The sequence below is a fragment of the Lytechinus variegatus genome, chromosome 13 (genome assembly GCF_018143015.1).
Source record: "Lytechinus variegatus isolate NC3 chromosome 13, Lvar_3.0, whole genome shotgun sequence".
NCBI classification, from domain to species: Eukaryota; Metazoa; Echinodermata; class Echinoidea; order Temnopleuroida; family Toxopneustidae; genus Lytechinus; species Lytechinus variegatus.
The window spans coordinates 4,212,032-4,234,447 of record NC_054752.1 but is presented as its reverse complement, the minus strand read 5'-3'; the positions used below and the strand labels follow the sequence as shown (position 1 = coordinate 4,234,447).

General features: G+C 37.5%; 1 protein-coding gene across 1 annotated transcript; it reads left to right on the top strand.

The window, feature by feature from the left end:
- Positions 1-1,062: 1,062 nt before the first annotated feature.
- On the top strand, positions 1,063-20,699 carry LOC121426344 (lysozyme-like). The gene is made up of 3 exons (XM_041622615.1): positions 1,063-1,204; positions 19,209-19,397; positions 20,435-20,699. The coding sequence occupies exons 1-3, from the start codon at positions 1,096-1,098 to the stop codon at positions 20,632-20,634; spliced, it is 498 nt and encodes a 165-aa protein (XP_041478549.1). The 5' UTR covers positions 1,063-1,095; the 3' UTR covers positions 20,635-20,699.
- The last annotated feature ends 1,717 nt before the right edge of the window (positions 20,700-22,416 follow it).

Genomic DNA, 22,416 nt, shown 5'->3' with positions numbered 1-22,416 from the left:
TCATCAACATTTTTCTCGATTGGCCGCTATAATCTGATTTTTTTTTTTTGGGGGGGGGCGGGTTCAGGGGGGTAATCCTAACTAAAGACAGAAGTCTTGAGTATATGTTAGTTCTTATTGTTATAAACAAGATAAGGTATCTCATGTGGTCTTAATATATAATGCGAACGCGAAGGGCGAGCTAAAATTCTTTGATATTTTATGTCCTTAGAACTGAAGATTCTGAGCAGTTTTTATAATCATGAACAAAGATAAGTATCCAATTAAACAATGCGAGCGCGAAGCGCGAGCCGAAATTTTATTATAGTAACGTGAAAAGGGACTCAATTAGGACTGTTTTTTGTGATTAATGAAGAGGATACAAGTATCACCAATTAAATAATGATAGTGCGAAGCGCGAGCTCAAAAATTTTGATATTTCAACCTGAAAACTGGACAGTCTAAGCGCGTTTTTATTTAAGTAAACAACAAGCTGTATATCTCAAACAATTGCATGCGAGCGCGAAGCACGAGCTTAATTCTGTTTTATATTGACATAATAAAGAAGCATTTTGACAAATTTTGGCAAGAATTTCCAAACAGGATAGGTATCTCACAAAGTAAACAATGCGAGCGCGCAGCGCGAGCTGACAATTTAGATATAACAATTTGTGTAAATCAAACAAAATAATGAAAGCTTGATGTGCGAGCTAAAATATTGTGTGCAAATTGATTTCAGAACTGGATATATGAAGTGTCATTTAATCCTCTTAAATGGGATTCATTACACAGGCTATGCGAGCGCGAAGCACGAGCGAATTTTTTTATATAAAGTCTATTTTTCAGTTCTTTCCCTTATATTTTTCTTGTTTCCTTTCGGGGTTGGGCCGGCCGTTACGAGGCTGTAAATTGCACACCATGGGTATGATATCTCTTTCTTACTTTTCTTTCTGTTTTTCGTAGTTACTATTGCAGGTTGTCAAAAAATAGGGGGGGGGGTCCGGGGCCGCCTCGGCCCCCTCCTGGATCAGCGCCTGTATCCAGTAAATACTATACGAGTAAAGCTGTATTCGGCCATTCTTTCTACCTCCATGATTCGGCGAATGAGGCTTCATCATGGCTGTCAGCAAAACACTGATCTTTTGTGTAGTGTTGTTTATCGTTGTTTCTTGCAAGGAGGTCTTCCCTGGTTCTGGTAAACGCGCTGGTAATCATGGTCAAAATGGTAAGCAGAATTTTCAAAATTTGTTTCACAGGCCTGCGAGATTTTTAAAATCTTATTCCCTTCATACTTATTTTAGAGTGTGTAACTGTGTATGTGTGTGCTATAATGAGAGAGTGCGTGAGTGAGTGAGTGAGCGAGCGAGTGAGTGTGTGAAATGTGAGTGAGTGAGTGAGTGAGCGAGCGAGTTCAGTGTGTGAGTGAGTGGGTGAGTGAGTGAGTGAGCGAGCGAGTGGGTGTGTGAGTGAGTGAGCGAGTGAGTGTGTGAGTGAGTGAGTGAGTGAGTGAGCGAGTGAGTGTGTGAGTGAGTGAGTGAATGAGTGAGTGAGCGAGAGAGTTCAGTGTGTGAGTGAGTGAGTGGGTGAATGAGTGAGTGAGTGATTGAGTGAGCGAGCGAGTGGGTGTGTGAGTGAGTGAATGAGTGAGTGAGTGAGCGAGCGAGTTCAGTGTGTGAGTGAGTGAGAGGGCGTGGGCGAGTGAGTATCAAGTGGACGGCTGTGGACGGGAGTGAGTGAGTGATTGAATAGATGGAAGGATGGATGAAAGAATGGATGAAAGAATGGATTAATTAATGATACATGAATCAATGATAAATTCATTTACAGGAGTTTAAGTAATATGAATGATTTTGTGGACCCCTATAGCAGATGTGTATTTGTCTGAACAATGCAAATGCACAAGAAAAATATCGAGGCTAAACCATAACATAATAACATCTGAAAATAGACAATATTATACCTTTAATTCAAAGTTTCAATGTCCATAATTATTTATATCTATATTTACACTCATTCTGCAAATCTTGATTTGCAAACGTCAAATCTTTTGTAGTTTACCATGTAGCAGTATACAACTGTAGCAAATCGAACTAATCCGAATGATTACATAAAAAATAAAAAAAATGCATATTCTCAATACCTTTGGTATCAAAATTCATCTCCGTACACTTCAATTACCATTATCACGTTAATGATAAAGATATACCTTTAGGATCAAGCATCCTAAAGTGATCAAATGACCCCCCCCCCCACTATTTTGAAAAATCCATAGACTGAGCTACCTCCGATGTATACGATCTAAGGAGGATAGCATACCAGAGCTGATGTTTAGGTTTTCGCCTCTTTCCCGCCTCTCTCCTTTATTTCTTTTCATATGTACATGTAACCTGTAAATCAATGTCAAATGACTTCCACAGTCACACCTTTATATCGCCTTTTGTTGAAGATGGAAAGCGTATTTTGTTAGCTTTTTTTTCCTTTCATTTCCAAAATTTTATCGACCATAGTAAGGAATGCCCTATTGATTTCTGGACTCCACCTAACTTCTTTTCTTTCCTTGTTATCTTAAGGTGAATTCTTGTGATTTAGCATTGACAATTAGTTTAGACAATGTCATTCGTCGTCAAACTTTAATTGCGTGCATTTGTTAAAAATGGTCGATAACCTCTTACTACTTTTATTCCTCACATGCAAGTCATGCTAATTTGCAATTCCAATACGCTCTTATTTAAGTCCTGCCTTGTTTCTTGGTAATCTTTTATATCTGAATTTCTTTTGATACCTAGTGAATGACGACTCTCCTCGGGGTCCACGAGTTTTTTTTTCCAAAATTCCTTCCTCATTGATAATGTTTTCTTTGATGACTTAAGGGGGTATCTCACTGGGCTTGAAACTAGTTCGCGACTAGTTCGGGACTACAAATTTTGCTAGTTGCAGAGACGTCTCCGCGACATCTCTGAGACGTCTCATGAAAATTACAGAGTCTCCGAGGAGTCGCAAGAAGATTAAACATGTTTAATATTTTTGGAGACTGTTTCTAGTCTCCGCGACGTCTCCGAGAAGTCTCCATCAGTTGCTGCGACGTCTTGGAGACTAATGATATCCGCGACTGCTGAGACGTCGCCGCGATGTCTCCGCGATGTCTCAGAGACGTCTCAGAGACATCGCGAAGACCTGCTGGAGACCAACAAAAATTATAATACATTGCGGAGACGTCTCCGCGACACTTCTTCACACTGTTTGACCCACTTCAGAAACCACGTGACTGAACGCGTGCTGATATCCCTCCTCCTGCTCCTAGTCAGGTGTATTATCTTTCAAACGTTCCATCGAGACGTCTTCTTGGTGAGAGCGCAAGCCATTTTTGTCTCCGAGACGTCTCCGCGACTGCAGCGACTGATAAGTTGGGGACTGTCGCGGCGACGTCTCCTTTGGTGAGATAGGGCCTTTCGTTCCTTTCCAATAACGTCAATTACCAGCTATTTTTTAACAAGGGATGCCCTAAAATCTGGCATAAAGATAAACAGGACATCAAATTCCAGGTAAGGCGTACGGAATGTGAATCTTGTTGCATGCTTGTCTTGTTTATTTGTGTTCGTTTTCTCTCTCTATTTATATCTCTCAGTAAACTTGAAATTTTTTCTTGCATAATCACTTCATTTCATTTGTAAATTTTTGGCTATTTTGATTTAATCGCCTTGCATGCCGGAGGTAATTCTATTATATTTAATTGAAGTTTTCTGCCATTTAAAGTACTCCTTTGTATATTGCATTTCTTGCATGCCCTCTGTATTTCATGTTTGAACTGTTCTGCATGCCGATTGTACATTTTAGTCTCCCCCTTCAAACTTCCGAATGTTTCAGTCATTGCATGCCCTCCTTTTTCATGTTCGAATTGTTTTGCATGCTGAACTGCAATTAAGTACCACATTCTTTATCATATTGTCTATCCAAGCTTTCAAACGTTACATTTTTGCATGGCCCCTTCATCTCAATTTAAAGGTGTTTTTTTCTCTTTCATAATTACGTCAATCCTAAAATAAGGATTCTTGGTTTAACTGTCTTTTCTGTTTAACGAATGTAATTGCCAAATCAAGCAATTCAATGCATACATAACCTCATCCTATATCAACTATGTTAAATCATTAGGAAATGTTACTTTTCATTCTTCTAAATTAGGTATACAAAAATGCAAACTGTCAAATGCACAGGGTTTGCTGACTCGATGAGGAAAGTGAGGTATAAATGCGCGGCCTTTCTCGTTCCAACCTCTCTCTCCATCTCCTTCCTTTGTATTCGCTCATTCCCTGTAACACTCTTTTCATTATTTTCTTTCGTTTTTTTCATGTCCTTCACTTAGAATGCCGAGTCTACGGAACCCTGTTCATTTGGCGTAATGCGTGTCTATATGTATGTGTATTCATTGTGTATACATGTGTGTGTTTGTATATGTATACCTGTTTATATATTTCTTTAAAGTTATTCCATAGAGCTATTACTTATTCAGTTTTTATATAGTAATTGACCTAATGTTGTTTCAGATACAATGCATGTCTCACCGGTCTGTTTCGTCTTTTTCTTTGGCCTCTATACTCTATACAGTTTCATTTTTTTATACACATAGTTTACTATCACACAGTCAACCTACTTTCATTCATACTTTTCGGCACGCTTTAAGGGTACCGAAATTTTATAACCTGCATTTCTGCGAGCTTTTTTCTGCCTTCAAATCTTTTTGTACTTTAATAATAATAATAATAATATAGGATATTTATATTGCGCACATTTCCACCTTGTTAGGTGTTCAAGGCGCTCCTATATTACCCGGCTAAGCTAGGCGTTCATAGCGCACACAGCTTAAGGAATTACTTCCTACCGGTACCCATTTACCTCACCTGGGTCGAGTGCAGCACATCGTGGATCAGTTTCTTGCTGAAGGATTACGCCATGGCTGGGATTCGAACCCACGACCCTCTGTTTCAAAGTCCGAAGACTAATCCACTGGGTCACAACGCTCCAACGCTCCACTTTACTATATATGCTATAATTATGATCTAGAGGCCAAAGAAAAAGACAAAGAGAATGATAAGAAAATGAAGTTGTAATGATAGTTACTTACTTAAAGCTACCACATAGCTTTTTATGTTTCATTCATAATTAGTCTCATTGAGTGAACTGCAATAATTATTTTTAGGGCATCTCGCCAGGAACTTGTAAAGATACTCCCCCTTTTCCTTTGTTCATTTGTTCGTTCGTTCGCTAAGCCTACGAAGACTTTAGTTTGATGTTATTGTTACTTGTGCGTTCATGTGATTTTTTTCGTTTTGTCTTGTGTCACTGTCATTTTTCTTTTGCATGTCAATGTTTGTTCCTCCCATTCATTTATTCATGTATCTGTTTCTCTGTAAACCTACTCCATATGTTTTAAGCAGGACTCGACATTTTCTTATTTTTCTGAGCACTAAAACGAAATTCAATTATGAGATTCTATTCAATCTTTCACGTCTGATTTAGCAGATGAGCCATTCTTTTCTTTGAATGATGATGACCTTTTTGATTTACTCCAATCTTCGCCAACTAGTCATACAAATTAAAACACTGATGCAGCATATACTGTTTTGTTGCATGCACTTTAAATTTAGAAACCGAAACTTTTGATTTGCACCCTGGTGAAGACGAAATTCTAAGTCCTTCATCTGAATATATAACCCAGTTTCAATTTAAAGAAATTACTAAACAATTCTCCATAGATACGTTTTCTCTTTTACACTTTAACATTAGAAGCATAAGTAAGCATTTTGAGGAATTCCAATTGTTAATAGATAATCCTTCCAAATTTCCCTTTTCTATAATTGGACTTTCGGAAACTTGGTTATCCAGCGAGTCTAACCTTCCATTTGCCCTGGATAGATATGACTTCATCGTTAAAAGCAGACAAAATAGGTCTGGTGGAGGGGTTGCCCTCTACGTTTCTAAAAATTACGATTATATATATAACTCATAAAGAATTTATTAAATCAAACGAAATTGTAGAGTCTCTTTTTATAGAAATTAATATTCCCACTTCTAAAAATATAATCATAGGCATTATGTATAGACCTCCAAATTCTAATTCAAATGATTTTTTCCCAGTGTTGTAGTCAAGGCTCAAACCTCCAAGGCCAAGGCCAAGGCCAAGGCTTTAATACCCAAGGCCAAGGCTTCAATAACCAAGGCTGAGGCCAAGGCATGGAAACCCAAGGCCAAGGCCAAGGCCTGAAAACCTCAAGGCCAAGGCCAAGGCATTTCAATTGTACAATACATGGAAAAAAAATTAGACAACAATGCTTAGGCGGCATACATGACACACAGGACCAATGTATAAAAGGTGTGAGCGAGCAAAATTTTTTACCCTTGTACATTTAAAACGAAAATAATTTCATGATAGATCATGTAGATTTAGACATAAAAACATTTAATTATTGTTCTAGGCGATTCACATTGCAATAATTATTATTACCAAGGTGATCTGATCCTGGTATGCCCATTCTCAACATATGTCTTTCTCCTCTACCTGGTACAGGGGAGGCAGAATGTAATTTTTTTTGGGGGGGGAGGTCAAAGCCAAAAATGCCTTACAATATAAGTCAAAATGAGAATTTTGGTGCAGTTCAGCAAAGCTTTTATAAGGGATTTCTAATTGATAAGACAGATATTTTGATTTAGGCTTTAATTTCCCGCTATAGAAAGCATAGCGAGCAAGTGGTTTTGAAAAAAAAAATCAATTTTGAAGTTGTAAAACTTGATTTTGGGTCAATTATGGTGCTAATCACTGTTAAAAGGGCATCCTTGCGAGATGTTGTAATAAGATGTAATAAGAAATGAAATTTAAATATTTTGAGCTGTTTTTGTAATCATGAAAAAGGTGTGCATCTTACTAAACAAATTAACGCGAGCACAAAACACAAGCTGAAATTTTTACTGACCAGAAAAGGAAGCTGTTCTGGACTGCATTTAGTGACTCATAAATAGGATACATAACTTACCAATCAAATAATGCGAGCGCAAAGCGCGAGCTCAAAAATTTGTAATATTTCGACCTAAAAACTAGACATTCTAAGCATTTTATTGTGTAAATTCAATGCGAACCTTACTTAACAATAATTTATGCAAGCACAATCCAAAATTTGTTGATTTTGAAACCTACAATTTTGCTCTGTATGCCATGCTTGGCCCCTCAAAATTTTTGGCTCATCATGCCATTGATGCCATAGCCCATTTGGAAATGACGAAATTGAAGTTTGTGTTCAAGTTTACCGAATCTTTTCAGAATATCATTAAGACTTAAAACATTCTTGTTGGTCAAAGAAAATAATACAAGGAAAACCTAATGGAATAGAAATCAACCTTGTTATCATTCTTTAGAGTAAGCTATTTTTAAAGTATGAAAATTGTTGTCAAAATTGCAGTCAGATCTGTCAGAATTATTCCTGTCATAAAATCAGTATAATCAGTGGCGTACCGTGGGTCACGGCATTGGGGGCACCTGCAAAAACTTGGAACTGCCTAGTGAGCTCGCAAAGCGCGCCCAGTTGCCAGGTATACTGACCTAATAGAGATATTTTTATAAGGACAGTGCCAATAAACGGACATGTATCTCACTAGTCAAATAATGCGAGCGCGAAGCGCGAGCTTAAAATTTTTGATATTCAAACCTAAAAAGGGACATTACAATCAATCTTTTGTAATCATGATACGTACCTGTCTCGCTAAATAATGCGAGCGCGAAGCGCGAACTGAAATTTTTGTAAATATTGACCCCAAACAGGAAGATTTTAAGGACTATATTTTAGGAATCTTTTATCTATTAAGATTATACACATCTCACCATAGTCATTTAATGGGAGTGCCAATAAGCGCTTGCTGATTTTGTTAGAATTACATCTAAACATGCACATAAAGCACTTGTAATCATGATTAACATACCCATCTTACTAATCAAATCTTGCGAGCGCAAAGCGCGAGCTGAAAATTTAGGAAATTCAGACCTGAAGAGTGGCATTTTAAGGCTTGTTTGTAGGAATTCAAGAACACCTTACGTAGTTCACTAACCAAATGATGCGAGCGCGAAGCGCGAGCTGAAAATTTTTGATATTCAGATCAGAAAACAGAAAAAGAGACATTTTAAGGACTCATTCTAGGAATTGATGGAGAGCAGACATCTTTCACCAATCCACTACTGCGAACGTAAGCACGGACAGGAAATGTTTTATATTAAGACCTTAAAATGGGACAATCACTTAAAGTATTCATGAAAAAGAAGCATACTATTGTTCATGTAAAAGAATAACTCGAAGTGCGAGGAAATATATTTGGTAGTTTGGTGTATATTGACTTGAAAACGGGAGGTTTTAGTATAACAGGATTATATATCTCGGTAAACAGACAATGGGAGCACCAGGAACAATGAAGACATATATGCCCTGAGCCAATTATGTTTCATTTATATGAAAAAAATGTTTCTTATGTAATGTAACATAACATAATTATGACATTATAATGAACATTAATGTCTTCTTTCCCACTACGTTTCTCTTCCTTTCTCCCTCTTTTCCTCCTTTTTTTTAGTCAGCCGATAGGGGGGGCATGGGGGCACGTGCCCCCATGCCCCCCTGTAATTACGCCACTGACTATAATCCTAATCATAATTATTATCATTATTATTGATATTGTCATTATCCTTATTAGTCATGATTACATCATATTACCAATAAATAATATTAATTTTCATCATTTCTCTTTGTTACATAATTATGTGATGATAATTGCAATTGATGGCACTGCTAAGTACACTTACTGCTTCTGCTGCGGCTGACTGGTAGTATTTAGTGTCATTAGATGTACAGAACAATTGAAACATTTATAATTACTTTTATAAAACAAATGAAAGTACAAAATACAAAAAGCCTTGAAAAAGCCTTGAAAATGCCTTGAAAATGCCTTGAAATTTCAAGGCTCAAAATCCTCAAGGCCAAGGCCAAGGCCCTCTCAATGCCAAGGCTCGAATGTTCAAGGCCAAGGCTTTGAAAAAATAGGCCTTAAGGCGCCTTAAGGCCAAGGCCGAGCATCAAGGCACTACAAGACTCCTCTACCTTTCAGATTTGTTAAAAGATCCACTCTTTGTAAACGAAGACGTCTTTATAATGGGAGACTAGATTTAATATTAATATTTTGAAACATGAAAATAATAACATATCCCATGAATTCCTCGATATATTCTTGACTGCCTCATTCTTGCCTTTGATATCGAAACCCACTCGTATGGCGACTCATTCCGCCACACTCATAGATAATATTTTTTGTAATACCCTGCCTTCGCCGGATTCTTCTGTAGTCATATCCGACATAACCGATCATTTTCCAATTATGTCGCATTTCACCCTTAGGCGCCCACTAAACAATCTACACCGGCCATCAAGGCGAAGACCAACTCATGAAAACATAGCCCGACTTGACGCTTCTTTAGAATCTTCAGACTGGTCGCGTGTCTACAACTCAGATGATGTTAATGCATCATTTGAAAACTTCCTTGATATTTTTTGTAATAAATTAGATACCTACATTCCAAAAGTAAAAGACAAAGAAACGGCGTACAAAAAACACCAAGACTTCGTTTATAAAGTTCCTAGGCATAAGTGTGATAACAAACTTTCGTGGAAATATCACATTGAAAATATTTGTAAAGCGATTTCATGCAACATCGGCATGATAAATAAACTGGAATTTCATTTTCCTCCACAAACCCTATTAATGCTTTATTCTTCTTTAATCTTACCATATTTGAACTACGGCATTCTCGTTTAGGGCAATACCCACCAAGTTTTATTAAACAGACTTCTCTTATTACAAAAGAAGTCTCTCCGTATAATTAACCATTCTTCATTTCTTTTACACACAGACCCATTGTTTGCTAAAAACAAACTGCTGAAAATAAATGATCTATTATTTTTTCACTTAGGCCAATTTATGTATAAATATAATAACAATTCACTTCCTCACGTATTTGATTCAATGTTCCCACAAAATCGTTCATTTCATCATTACCCTACTAGACAGTCTAATGAGTTCCATTTACCTCATTTAAAGCTTGTGTATAGTTTTGGTAAATCCACCAAAATGCACCTATCACTATTCCAATTCATTGCTAGCTAATATGAATGGATATGCCCTATAACAGTTATGATGTGGAGGATATGAAATGAAAATGTGTTTTACAGGATAAATTTTGCGATTTTACATGGAAATTTAACTTGATCGGGGCACCCGATCAAATTAAAATATCTGTGTGTTTTTGTCTTTCAATTAAATCCTATTCCAAATCATGGAATGGGCTGAAACTTTCAAGATATGTTCTTTGTCTGTAACTTTTGGATATCTAATCACTAAATTTATAAGATAAGTGCTTGAATGCCCATTTTTTAATTAAAAAAAAGCATCGCCAAGAGAGGGCGATTTGAATATTTGAAATTTTCTCAGAAAAGTGCAGTTGGAAAAAAATCTAACGGTCGCTACGCTTCATTAAGACTGTCATATTAGATGATATTCGATTATCAATCACATTATTGACCCTTTACCAAAGCTATACACAGGCTTTAAGAACACTATTAGCTAAAAAAAAACCATTTACATACGATGGCCCGAGATTCTGGAACTCCCTTAGTGAAGATATCATTAAAAGCCCATCCCTCTGTTCTTTTAAAATGAAACTTAAAAATAATTTTCTGAAATCATACAGGTCATCATTTACTGAATTCTAAATAATTTTATCATTAGATTCACCATTTCATGCCTCCTTAACTTATTTTTTTAATTATCATTATCCGCGTGTTGAAATCCTGCTCTATTATCTCTATTATCTTTCTTTATCTCTTTTCCCTTTTTATTTTCGTATCCTTTGTGTGTTTCCATTTTTTCTTTTTTTTTCTTTTGTTTCTTGTTCTTTGTTTTGTTTGTACTGCTGTTCTCTGTTTTGTCACCTTCGTGTCTGTCTTCGTAGGCAATTCTAAAATAATTATTTAGAGGGGTCCACACAATACAAGCACTGTTTTTTAGTGGATCCCTCCATTTTCTCAGAATTTTATTTTATAATAATTATGATATTTTGCTTATATACTATGTTTTGTTTTACTTCTACTTATAGATAAATATCATATACTGTGGATAGCACAGAACAAGCCGAGATGTGAACCATGGAATTGAGATATTTCTACAGTAGATTTGTAGATTTTATTCAATCTGAAATGATAAAACAAAACAGCATATTTTGAGTCATCTCATCCTGAATTAAAACATGCACTTTCAAACGAATATTTTGTGTAACCTGGTCTTGATGCATCTTCATTTGTCCATCAAAGTATTACTAAATATGCTGAACAAAATTGACTTTCATTGTTTATAGTAAAAGCATGGATTAAGACTAATATAAACCAACTGAAAGTCTGAATGTAGCAGACAATATTATTTTCTATCAAAATCACTCCTCATACAAAAGGCAGAAAAAATCATTGCCCAAATTTTGCAGGGCGTCATCAACGCATAGTCGAGTTCAACTATGCCGAAACAAATCCCTTATAGCTTTTAAAACTGCTTTCTCTATATTAAATGTACATGCAATTATTCATGAACCAAAACTAGTTTTCTTCCGAAACTGATTCTATTCATTTTTTAAAATACACTTCATGAGTTCACCAAACGTTTATGTATCAGACTCATGACCATGTTTTTGTATCCTTTTGTATATCTATATAAATTTATGTAATTTCACCTCACAATGAGCAATTTGTCTTAAGCATAGATATGTTTTAAAATACATCCAAACTTTGTAATATGAAATTAAACCCACATATTTTGTCTCTTTATTCTCACTAAAAAAAGTCTTATATTTTCATGCTCTTGCTAAGATTATAAATCCAAACAGAACTAAACTTCCTGGAAATGTTCATATTCACATTTTCCAACATCACTAATTGCTCCCAAAAACTAAACAAAGCTTTCAACTGAAGCTTTTCATGAATTAAATATTCAGATTTTCGACATCTTATATCTTTTACTTTATAGCACAAATTTCAGTTATGTGCATTTAAGACAATTGTAATTAGATTTAACACGAGCCTTTCAAGCCAAAATTTGTCTACTAACTTCAACCTCTTTTCACGTGTACATTTATAATGAATTTTTACTTCTATTTTTCGTCAATAACTCTCTTTGACTTTCTTGACATAATTATATAATCAACACATTATCTCCCCTATTATCTGATTAATCTACGAAACTTACTTCTATGACGGGACACAAATGAACATTGCTGAATTTTTGACATAAAGGTGACGAACTGCAACACCTCCGTTAACTCATGAACGTGAAAAATCTGACGCTGAAGATAGCGCACTGCTGTAAATTGACGTGTTGACAAATTTGCTAAGGTATCTTTGAGATAGACAATTAAAACAAACGTTATAACAATTATATGGCGTTTAATTCAAAACAAATCCATTTTTTCCAAAGTTTAATCTCCTCTCCAATTGAGACTTTCTGAAGGATTAAATTTTCTCCTATATTCGGGTTCTTACCAAAACATACTGTACATGCCTGAATTTATTTTGTCTGTATGTAACTATTTTTTACCTCATTACTTTGTTCTGTTGAAAATGATGTAAATAAATTGATGTTTTGCTCGCTAGAGGAGCCCTACAAAAAATATAATCTAAAGCACATCATCATGACACGAGTTGCCAGGGATGTTTCTCTCCGCTGTTTGTTTTTCAAACTATTGTATTTTCGTTCCACTGTCATATTTTGCACTGTCATCATAATTTTTACAAAATTCCATTGCATATCTCACTGAGTGAATCTTTTTAACAGTCAATAAGTTCAGAATTATATTGTCATCATTTTTTATCATCGTTCTCATTTTTTTTCAATTAATTAATCTATTCATGGATGTATCCATCCATTAATTTATCCAATCCTTTGGTATGAGTAGTAGTAGCAGCAGCAGCAGTGGTAGTAGTAGTAGTAGCAGCAGTAGTAGTAGTAGTAGTAGAACTAGTAGTAGTGGTGGTAGAAGTAGTAGTAGTAGTAGTAGTAGTAGTAGCAGCAGCAGCAGCAGCAGCAGCAGAAGTATGTGTAGTAGTAGCAGTAGTAGTAGTAGTAGTGGTGGTAGTAGTAATAGTAGTAGTAGTAGTAGAACTAGTAGTAGTGGTAGTAGCAGTAGAAGTAGTAGTAGTGGTAGTAGTAGTAGTAGTAGTAGTAGCAGCAGCAGCAGCAGTAGTAGTAGTAGTAGTAGTAATAGAACTAGTAGTAGTGGTGGTAGAAGTAGTAGTAGTAGTAGTAGTAGTAGTAGTAGTAGTAGTAGTAGTAGTAGTAGTAGTGATCCAATACAAAGGACTCTGGTGGAGACTTTGGTATGAACGTATATACAGGTTTATTATACAGGCCAGCTAGGCAGGTCAATCAACAGGCATGGTATCCATGTTGCGGGAGGTGTATGGAGTGCTTAGATATCCATACTGATATCGTAACATCCCCCTTCTTCTGATAAGATTGAGAATTTCAAATTTCAATGATATTGTTTTCAAACAATACTTTTGGTAGTCTGCAAATTTTGGTAATTTGGCTTAGTTATGATTTATCAGATAATAATATAGAAACTGTTTGGTTTGTGAGAATAATACCAATTTGTGATAAACTGTATGCATCTTCAATTTTACATAACTTCAATCTTGTGCAAAACTGAAAATAATTTGGATAACCGGATTGATCCTGAAATCAATATTTCCAAACAATAAGTTTTGGTTATAGTGTCTTTTTGATAATTTCGTACACTATCTTGACATACCAAAAATAATGTACAATGTTTATACATGCACATAATAAACTTAAAACTACACTAATGTCTTCAGTGTTGTCTTCTTTCTTCTCTTTCTCTTCTTTGTTTGAGAGTTTAGAGTGTTCATAATGTTCAATCTTCAAACATGAATCTCTCTGGTTTGCGAATAGTGCGTCCAGACCTCGTGGTTTGTGAGTGTGTCTGTTGAGATTGATTAGAGTTAGAGTTGGACATTGGTGTTCGTTGGACGTTGTCTTCCTCTGGTTGAGTTTCTGTGGAGTGGTCTTCTTCGAACCTCACACGCTTTGGAGTTGGGTTGGTGGATGGAACTTCCCTCAAGTGAGATCTATTTCTCCTCAAGATTCCTCCATTCGGCGTTGAAACTTCGTAGGATCGAGGTTCTTCACAGATTTTGGATACTTTGGCTGGTATCCAAGTGTTGTCTCTTGGATGCAGAACTCTCACTGGCTGTCCTACATGCAGTGGTGGCAGATCAGAACTTGCATGTCGATCATGCACTTCCTTCATTTTGTCTTGCCTATTCAAGAGAAACTCGGTGGCAGCAGAATCTCTCGAAAGATAGTGACTTGGCAATGTGGTTCGGATGGGTCTTCCAAACAACATCTCTGCTGGTGATCTCAAGTTATTGTCAACTGGTGTTGCTCTCAGGTGCATCATGGCTAGTTGACTGTCTTGGCTAGTTTGAGAACACTTTGTCAACAGATTCTTGATTGTACGAACCATTCTCTCAGCTAATCCGTTGGATCTTGGATAGTGCGGTGAAGAAGTGATGTGCTTGATATTCCACTTCTTGCACATGTCTTGGAATGGTTTTCCGACAAATTGTGGACCGTTGTCGGACACAATCTCTTCTGGTGGACCGAACAGACTGAAGATTCCCGTCATCTGTCTTGCTATAGCTGCACTGGATGTATCGGTTAGCTTAGCAATGATCGGATACTTGGAATAGTAATCAGTAACGAGTAGATACTCTTGTCTATTGAGCATGAACAAGTCACTTCCCAGTCTGGTCCATGGTGCTGGTGGTACATCATGGGGATGCAGTGGCTCTTTCTGCTGTCTTGCTTGGTGTTTCTGGCATGTTTCACACTGCTTTATCAGCTGATGTTTGTTGATGTTTGTTGATGTTTGGCCAGAACACTGTCTCACGAGCAAGTCGTCTCGTGCTTTCGATTCCCATGTGTCCTAGATGAAGCTGTCTAAGGATGTCATTCCTTAGTGTCTTCGGTATGATGACTTGACTTCCCTTGAAGAGTACTCCGTGTGATACTCCGATTTCATCTCTGTAAGACCAAAATTGACGAAGGGATGTCGGCAATTCTTGGATGGTCTCAGGCCATCCCTGAGTGACTATTTGCCATAGTGATCTGAGAATAGGATCATTAGCTGTTTCTCTCTGAAGCTCTGTTCTCTTGTGTTGTCCGAAGTATATCAAGTCAATCTGGTGCGAATCTTCGGCTTCAGAGCAGATGGATTCCACTCTGACATCTAGCGGAACATCGCGTGCTTCCTTGGGATTAGGAAGTCGGCTCAAGGTATCGGAAAGAATCATGTCTTTTCCTGGTCGATACTTGACTTGACATCGGTATCCTTGGACTTTGATAAGCAATCTCTGTAGACGTGGTGTAGCACTTCTAAGAGGTTTCTTCCATATCATTTCCAATGGTCTGTGGTCTGTTATGACGGTGAATTCCTTCCCGAACAGATATGTATGGAAGCGGTTGATACCAATTACTAGGGCTAAGGTTTCCCTCTCTATGTTGGAATAGTTGGATTGTGCAGTAGAAAGACTTTTGGATGCAAATGCAACTGGTTTGCCTTGCTGGAGCAGGCATGCTCCTAGCCCTTTCATCGATGCATCTACCTCAAGAGTTGTCTCTTTCTTTGGGTCATAGAATTGTAGACATGCACCTGATGATACTGCACTTTTCAGGCTGTTCAAGGAATGTTCATGACCATCGTCCCAGATGAATGGTACTTCCTTGTGTAGAAGTTCTCGAAGTGGCGCTGACTTCTCTGAGAAGTTAGGAATGTATGCTGCTAGGTATGTGAATAATCCTAGGCATCTCTGAACATCTTCTTTGTCCTTGGGTGATGGCATTGAGGTGATAGCTTCTACCTTGCCTTGCTCGGATCTGGGTAGATACCTGATCTAGTGTACTTGGAACCAAAGAAGTTGATGGCTTCCTTCTTGATAGTACATTTGGAGCTTTTGAACACTAAGCCTTCTTGCTTTGCCGTCTCCATGAGTTTGTAGAGATTCCTATCGTGTTCCTCCTCCGTTCTTCCTATGATCGCTATGTCATCTGCGATGCATATGCAGCCTGGCACATTTTGGACAATCCTATCCATATGCTGCTGGAAGATATCCTGACTAGTACATAACCCAAATGGTAGTCTTTGGAAGCAGTACCTTCCAAATGGTGTACGGAATGTGGTGAGATCCTGGCACTCCTCTGCTAGGTGAATCGACCAGTAACCAGCCTTCGCGTCTAACTTAGAGAAGTACTGAGCTCCTGCGAAGACAGGTTGGACCTCTTCCAAGGTTGGTACCTTGTGCGGGCATCTCTTCAAGGCATCATTTAACCTCCTGGGGTCAAGACAAATCCTGATGGATCCATCTTTCTTCACAACAGTGGTCATGGAGCTGCACCAATCGGTGTGGTACTCAATTTTTCTGATGACTCCTTGCTGCTCCATTTTGTCCAGTTCTGCCTTGATTTTGTCTTTCAAGTGTACGCTGCACTTGCGGGGTGCGTCTATGGTAGGTTTAGCATCATCTTTGACATGAAGCATTGCCTTCCCTCGGAAACTACCAATAGCGTCAAACTGATTTGGATATGCTTGTTTGAGATCCCTTACACTTGTGATAGGTGTTTGTTTAGGTTTAGGATTGGTTGTAGGTGTTTCGTTGTGCATTGAGTGAATTGTGATAATTCCAAGGTCAGTGCAACCTAACAACCCTAGGATCGCTGGACCCTTGACATCTGCTACATAGAATGTATGTGTTGACCATTTTGTACTCTTGTATCTACACTTTATGTCTAGTGTACCCTTACATGGAATTTGTGTCTCTCCGTAAGCTATAAGTTTTATTGTTGTTTGTTTCACTACTGATTCCCACTTTGGACCGTATATTGCTTTGGCGGTACGTACTGTGATAGTGTTAGCACTTGCCCCCGAGTCCACTTTTAGGTAAAGCTTATGTTGACCTACTCTCTGTGGGCATATTATGTCAATGTTAGCAAATGCTACAGTACCTTCTGGATTTACAACTGTGTGTGGTCCATTAGTGTGTAAGGTGTCGAACAGTACTATGTTGAATGGACTATCTGTAGATTGATAATGATCATGATCTGTGGTAGTATCATGGGTTATGTCCATTTCGCTTATTGGTTTACTCTTTCGACTTTTCGACTTTGATCGTGATTTGTTTTGTCTTGGTTTCCGATCATCAGATACCGTGTCTGATCTTCGGTCATCTGATCTACGATTCTGTTTACGACTACGATCATTTTTCGATTTACGACAGAATTTGGCCCAATGGCCCTTGGTGCCACAGGCACGGCACTCATCGTCATACGCAGGGCACTGACGAGGTTTGTGGAAACGTCCGCAGTTACCACATGCTTTTCGTCCCTGGTTACGCTTGAACGAATCGATATTCTGTTTAGGGTCTAGTGTCTCGAGACATTGTCGGCTCGCAGCAACTGCCTCGTATTTACGACCTTCTACCAAAATTTGTTCGACCTTGTAACCTTTCGGTTGATCTAGCAATGACTTTTGGAATTCGAGACTTGGAGTTGACGCAATCACTAGCTCCATGATTCGCTCATTTAACTCAGCTTCCTCGAAATCGCAATTTTTGGCTTTGTCCCTACACCTGGTAACGAATTCATCGATCGTTTCATCTGGTTTCTGCCTGTACCGCATGAGCTCTAAGCGGTGTATGCGAAAATTGATATTGACCTTTAACTGTGCCTCTAATAGTCTCCATAGCTCTTGCGGTTTTTCTTTATCGGTCTCTGATAGCCCCGATGCATTGATTCGACGCAAGCCTTCATTGCCTACAGCAATCTTGATTTTTATAGCCACTTTTCTCTGATCAGTTATGTCTTGGTCTGCTAGAATCAGCTCCATTCTTTGTCTGAAAAGCTGGAACTCTTCGGGTAGGTCTGTTGCCTCCCAGTTCATTTCTGGATATTTTCCACTACTCATTGTGTATGTTCGCTGTACGTATTAGGTATTTAAATGAATGAGTGTAGATATTAATGTCTGATTATATCCACGTGTGAACGCTCCTTACAGTCACAGGTCGACTGGTGATGATACCTGTAACGCACTCACAGCCCTGTGTGAATGTCATTAGGTGTTTCATGCAGTGAAAATGCTGGTCACTCCCACTCACTTCTCACACTCCAGATTTACAATTAATATTAGGAAAATATTAATTCATTGTTCACACTCCAGTCCAGAAAATTAAGTAATTTAGGTTTTATCAACTTTTAGTGTATGTTGATCTTATGATGCAGACCTCTGTGCCAGTGATTGAACACAGTTATAACTTATTCAGGCTATATTTGATTGTTTACAGTTACCGTTAGCATCTCGCTCCTTCTCACAACACTGTGTGATTTGCTGTGACAGTGCATTGGGTATGCACAGTACGGTACGGTACAGTAGCGATGCGATAGCCGGGGCGAGCGGGCACCCGTTGGTTGGGTTAGTAGGTTATATGAAGCATGCGAATTTCGGTAAAAAGACATGCAGTTTACTTCCCAACAATACAGTATCTGGTTACTTGATCCCTGTCATTTCAAAGGCGATCACTGGTTTCAGCTGCCACCATGATCCAATACAAAGGACTCTGGTGGAGACTTTGGTATGAACGTATATACAGGTTTATTATACAGGCCAGCTAGGCAGGTCAATCAACAGGCATGGTATCGGCATGTTGCGGGAGGTGTATGGAGTGCTTAGATATCCATACTGATATCGTAACAGTAGTAGTAGTAGTAGTAGCAGCAGCAGCAGCAGCAGCAGCAGAAGTATGTGTAGTAGTAGCAGTAGAAGTAGTAGTAGTAGTAGTAGTAGTAGTAGTAGTAGTAGTAGTAGTAGTAGTAGTAGTAGTAGTAGTAGTAGTAGTAGTAGTAGTAGTAGTAGTAGTAGTAGAACTAGTAGTAGTGGTAGTAGTAGTAGTAGGAGTAGTACTTTGTTGTTGCTGCTGTTGTTGTTGTTGCTGTTGTTGTTGTTGTTGTAGAAGTAGTAGTAAATTGCCCTTATTTTCATTTTCATCCGTTACTAGCATTCTATTGTCATGATTGTTTTAATCTCTTCATAGCAAAGAATGTCATTCTACCGACTCCGGTTCCATCCGATTGTCTGAAGTGTATTTGCATTGTGGAATCCGGATGCAAGATGCCCAACCCTCTGTGTCAGGTGGACGTCGGATCTTTGTCATGTGGTCCTTACCAGCTGAAGCAAGACTATTGGAATGACGCTAAGTTCAAAGGCGGTGACCTCGATGGGTGTAAGTCCACACCTTTCATATTTGTGTCTGTCTGTCTCTCTCTCTCTCTCCATCACTGTCTAACTATTTTTCTATCTTTCTTTTTTTCTTTCTTTATATTTGTCTATCTATCTATCTTTCTTTCTTGCTTTATATCTACTTATTTACCTATATATTTATCAATTTTTCTTTCTATCTATCTATCTATCTATCTTGATGTATATTTACCCATCTATTTATATCTGCCTATCTATCTACCAAGCCATTAATAATATATATATCAATTTGTCTTTCTGATCGAAAGAAAGAAAAAATAAAATAGAAAGAAAGAAAAAAAAAGAAAGGGAGAGAAAGAAAAAGACAGAAAGAAAGAAATCTATATGTCTATCCAAATCGATTGATCTATTTGTCCATCTATCTGTCTATCTATCTCAATATCAATCTCAAAATGTATAGATGTAGGCAAGGGCTGATATTCATTATTTGTTTTCAATTTTAAAAGTGAAGTTCCCGTCTATTTCCGTACGAACAAAATAACATTCAATTCGAAATCGTAATGACGTAATTATCGGCTTCGATTTGAAGCCGCTGTAGCCAATCGTAATGGCCTTGATGTATGAAATGCCACTCTCTATAGTTCACGATCAAAATCATGTATAGAGGTGTTTAATGGGTTGTACACATCTGCCCGCTTTCTAAACACAGTTTTAATTTGAATTCGGTTTCATTCTATACCAAGCTGTAGTTAAACTATGGAACGCCATGTGACATAAGTCTCTTTAACAGGTCATTAAAAATTCATTCAGCTCATTTGACACTCAAAATCATTTTTTCCGAGGATGACACCTTAATACCTTTCTCCACCATTAATACGTAAAAAGAGCACATTCATACAAGTAAACATTGTTAAAAAAAAAGATTTTGACATTATCGGTTTGAATTTTACCTCAGAATTAGACCATATAAACCATAGCCTAAATTTAAAATACAAGCCATCTACCTTATCTAAGCCTTCCTTTCTCACTTCTTGGTGATCTCTTTGTATTTTGTATCCATAGCTTGGAGAAAGTGTTCTGCTGACTTCGGATGCAGCGGAGATGCAGTCCAGGGCTATATGGCGCGCTACGCTGTCGAGAGGCGCCTCGGTCATATCCCTACGTGTGAAGACTTCGCCCGCATACACAACGGCGGTCCCGATGGTTTCAATAAGACATCAACCCTGAAGTACTGGGCCAGGGTGAAAGAGTGTCTCCAATAAAGCGAGAAGGACAATATAGTCAGGTTGTCCTCCGATGTATTTTGTAGATATCATTCCATTCTTAATACGCTGACTAAAATTTTAGAGAACGTTGTTTATGCTCCTCACTCTAACAACTTTTGTAGAAAGGTTAAGTCCAGCCCACAGAAATGTTGATGTGAATCAATAGAGAAAAATGAAACAAGCTTAACGCTGAAAATTTCATCAACATCGGATGTATAACAAGAAAGATATGACATTTTAAAGTTTTGTTTATTTTTCACAAAAAGTGATAACATGTATAATGCAAAACGATGATATGCTAATGAGAGAGTCGATGATGTCATTTACTTTCTATTTGTTTTTTTTTCGTTCGAATTACACAATATTTCAACTTTTACAGAACTGACAATAAAGTCTGACCAATTTTGATAATTCAAAAAATGTTAAAACAATCATGACAATGGTTATGATGATAATACCACATGTTGAGGGAGAAATAGAACTGTGTTTCATAGGGCAATAATGAGAATATCGAATATTTGATTTTATAAAATACAAAAGAAATAGTGAGTGGAAGACGCCATCGCTTTTTTCATTTGCATACCGACCAGGATGTGCATATAACTGTTTTGTGAAATTAACATTAAAATCATTACTTTCTTATTTTACATTTGATTTTGCTGAAATTGTCGGTGTTATGCTTGTTTGGTTTTTCTCGTTTTATTCAAATCAATTTTAAGTTGGGGTAGACTTGTCTTAAACGGTAAGGCAAGCGATGTTGTTTAGATTTTTTAACATTCACCCGTTAGGAGGAAGATGATCAATAATGGGGGGGGGACCTGTATATCGCCATTTCACAATGCGTTTTTTGAAATATTATTTCACTGTAATCATTGACGTATTGTGCAACATTTATTCAAAATGCAGGGCGTGACTCTTATGACTCTTAAACGTGATTGGTTAACATTGGTTTGACTTTTAAAAAATCTGAGCTAGAAGGTCACACTTGTCACCTGTGTCTGTGATATGTTACAAAAATGAAGCCCTGAAAAAATTGCGTTCGAAAATTATTATTTAGTGCTTCAAAAATTGAAATATAAAGTGACCAGAAACACCATCTTAATTTCATCCCATACAGTTATGTGTAGTATTTAGGCGTCTATAAGACACCTATTCACAAAATCGGGATTTGCCTTGTAGTTTTAGCTTTTCATCCTCAACAATTGTTGTTTTCAGGGCTTATTAGTTGTAATACATGCACTTGTACACATGTTTCATCTTGGTTTGATTTTTTTTTTAATTGGCTGCTCACAAAGTTAAACAATGGCTCTTAAACGATATTGCCAGAAACAAAACCAACACAAGTTTAAACAGCATGGTTCTTTATTGTTAGAGTGACGGGCTAAGAAGAAATCTATAGTTGTCTAAAATATCTTCACTCTTCTATTAGGACATGTGATCCTGAATTGCACGCCCTTCTTGCCTTTGCTGAACCTATTGCACAGATCTTGCTAAAAAGAAGTTTTCATGATGTTATTTTTAGGGGGTTGGTGGTAGTCAAGCCTTTGGGGAGAAAGTTCGCGATTGATTGTTATCAATTCACTAATAAATTATTATACTTGCAGATGATATAAACTTGTTTGGTCATCATTGCTGCATCAATTTCATATCGACCAAAAGTGTTGGTAGCCTTGAGCATGGGCGGAAATCCCAGGACAATTTTTGGTGAAAACTTTTTTGTTTTGCTTGTCAAATTTTCCAGGCCCTGGTCCTCCCTACCTTTGGGAACAGATTTCCGCC

Coding starts and splice junctions, on each gene's coding strand:
- LOC121426344 (XM_041622615.1), top strand. CDS start 1,096: ATGGCTGTCAGCAAAACACTGATCTTTTGTGTAGTGTTGTTTATCGTT. Junction 1,205..19,208: donor TGGTAATCATGGTCAAAATG/GTAAGCAGAATT, acceptor ATCTCTTCATAG/CAAAGAATGTCATTCTACCG. Junction 19,398..20,434: donor AGGCGGTGACCTCGATGGGT/GTAAGTCCACAC, acceptor TTGTATCCATAG/CTTGGAGAAAGTGTTCTGCT.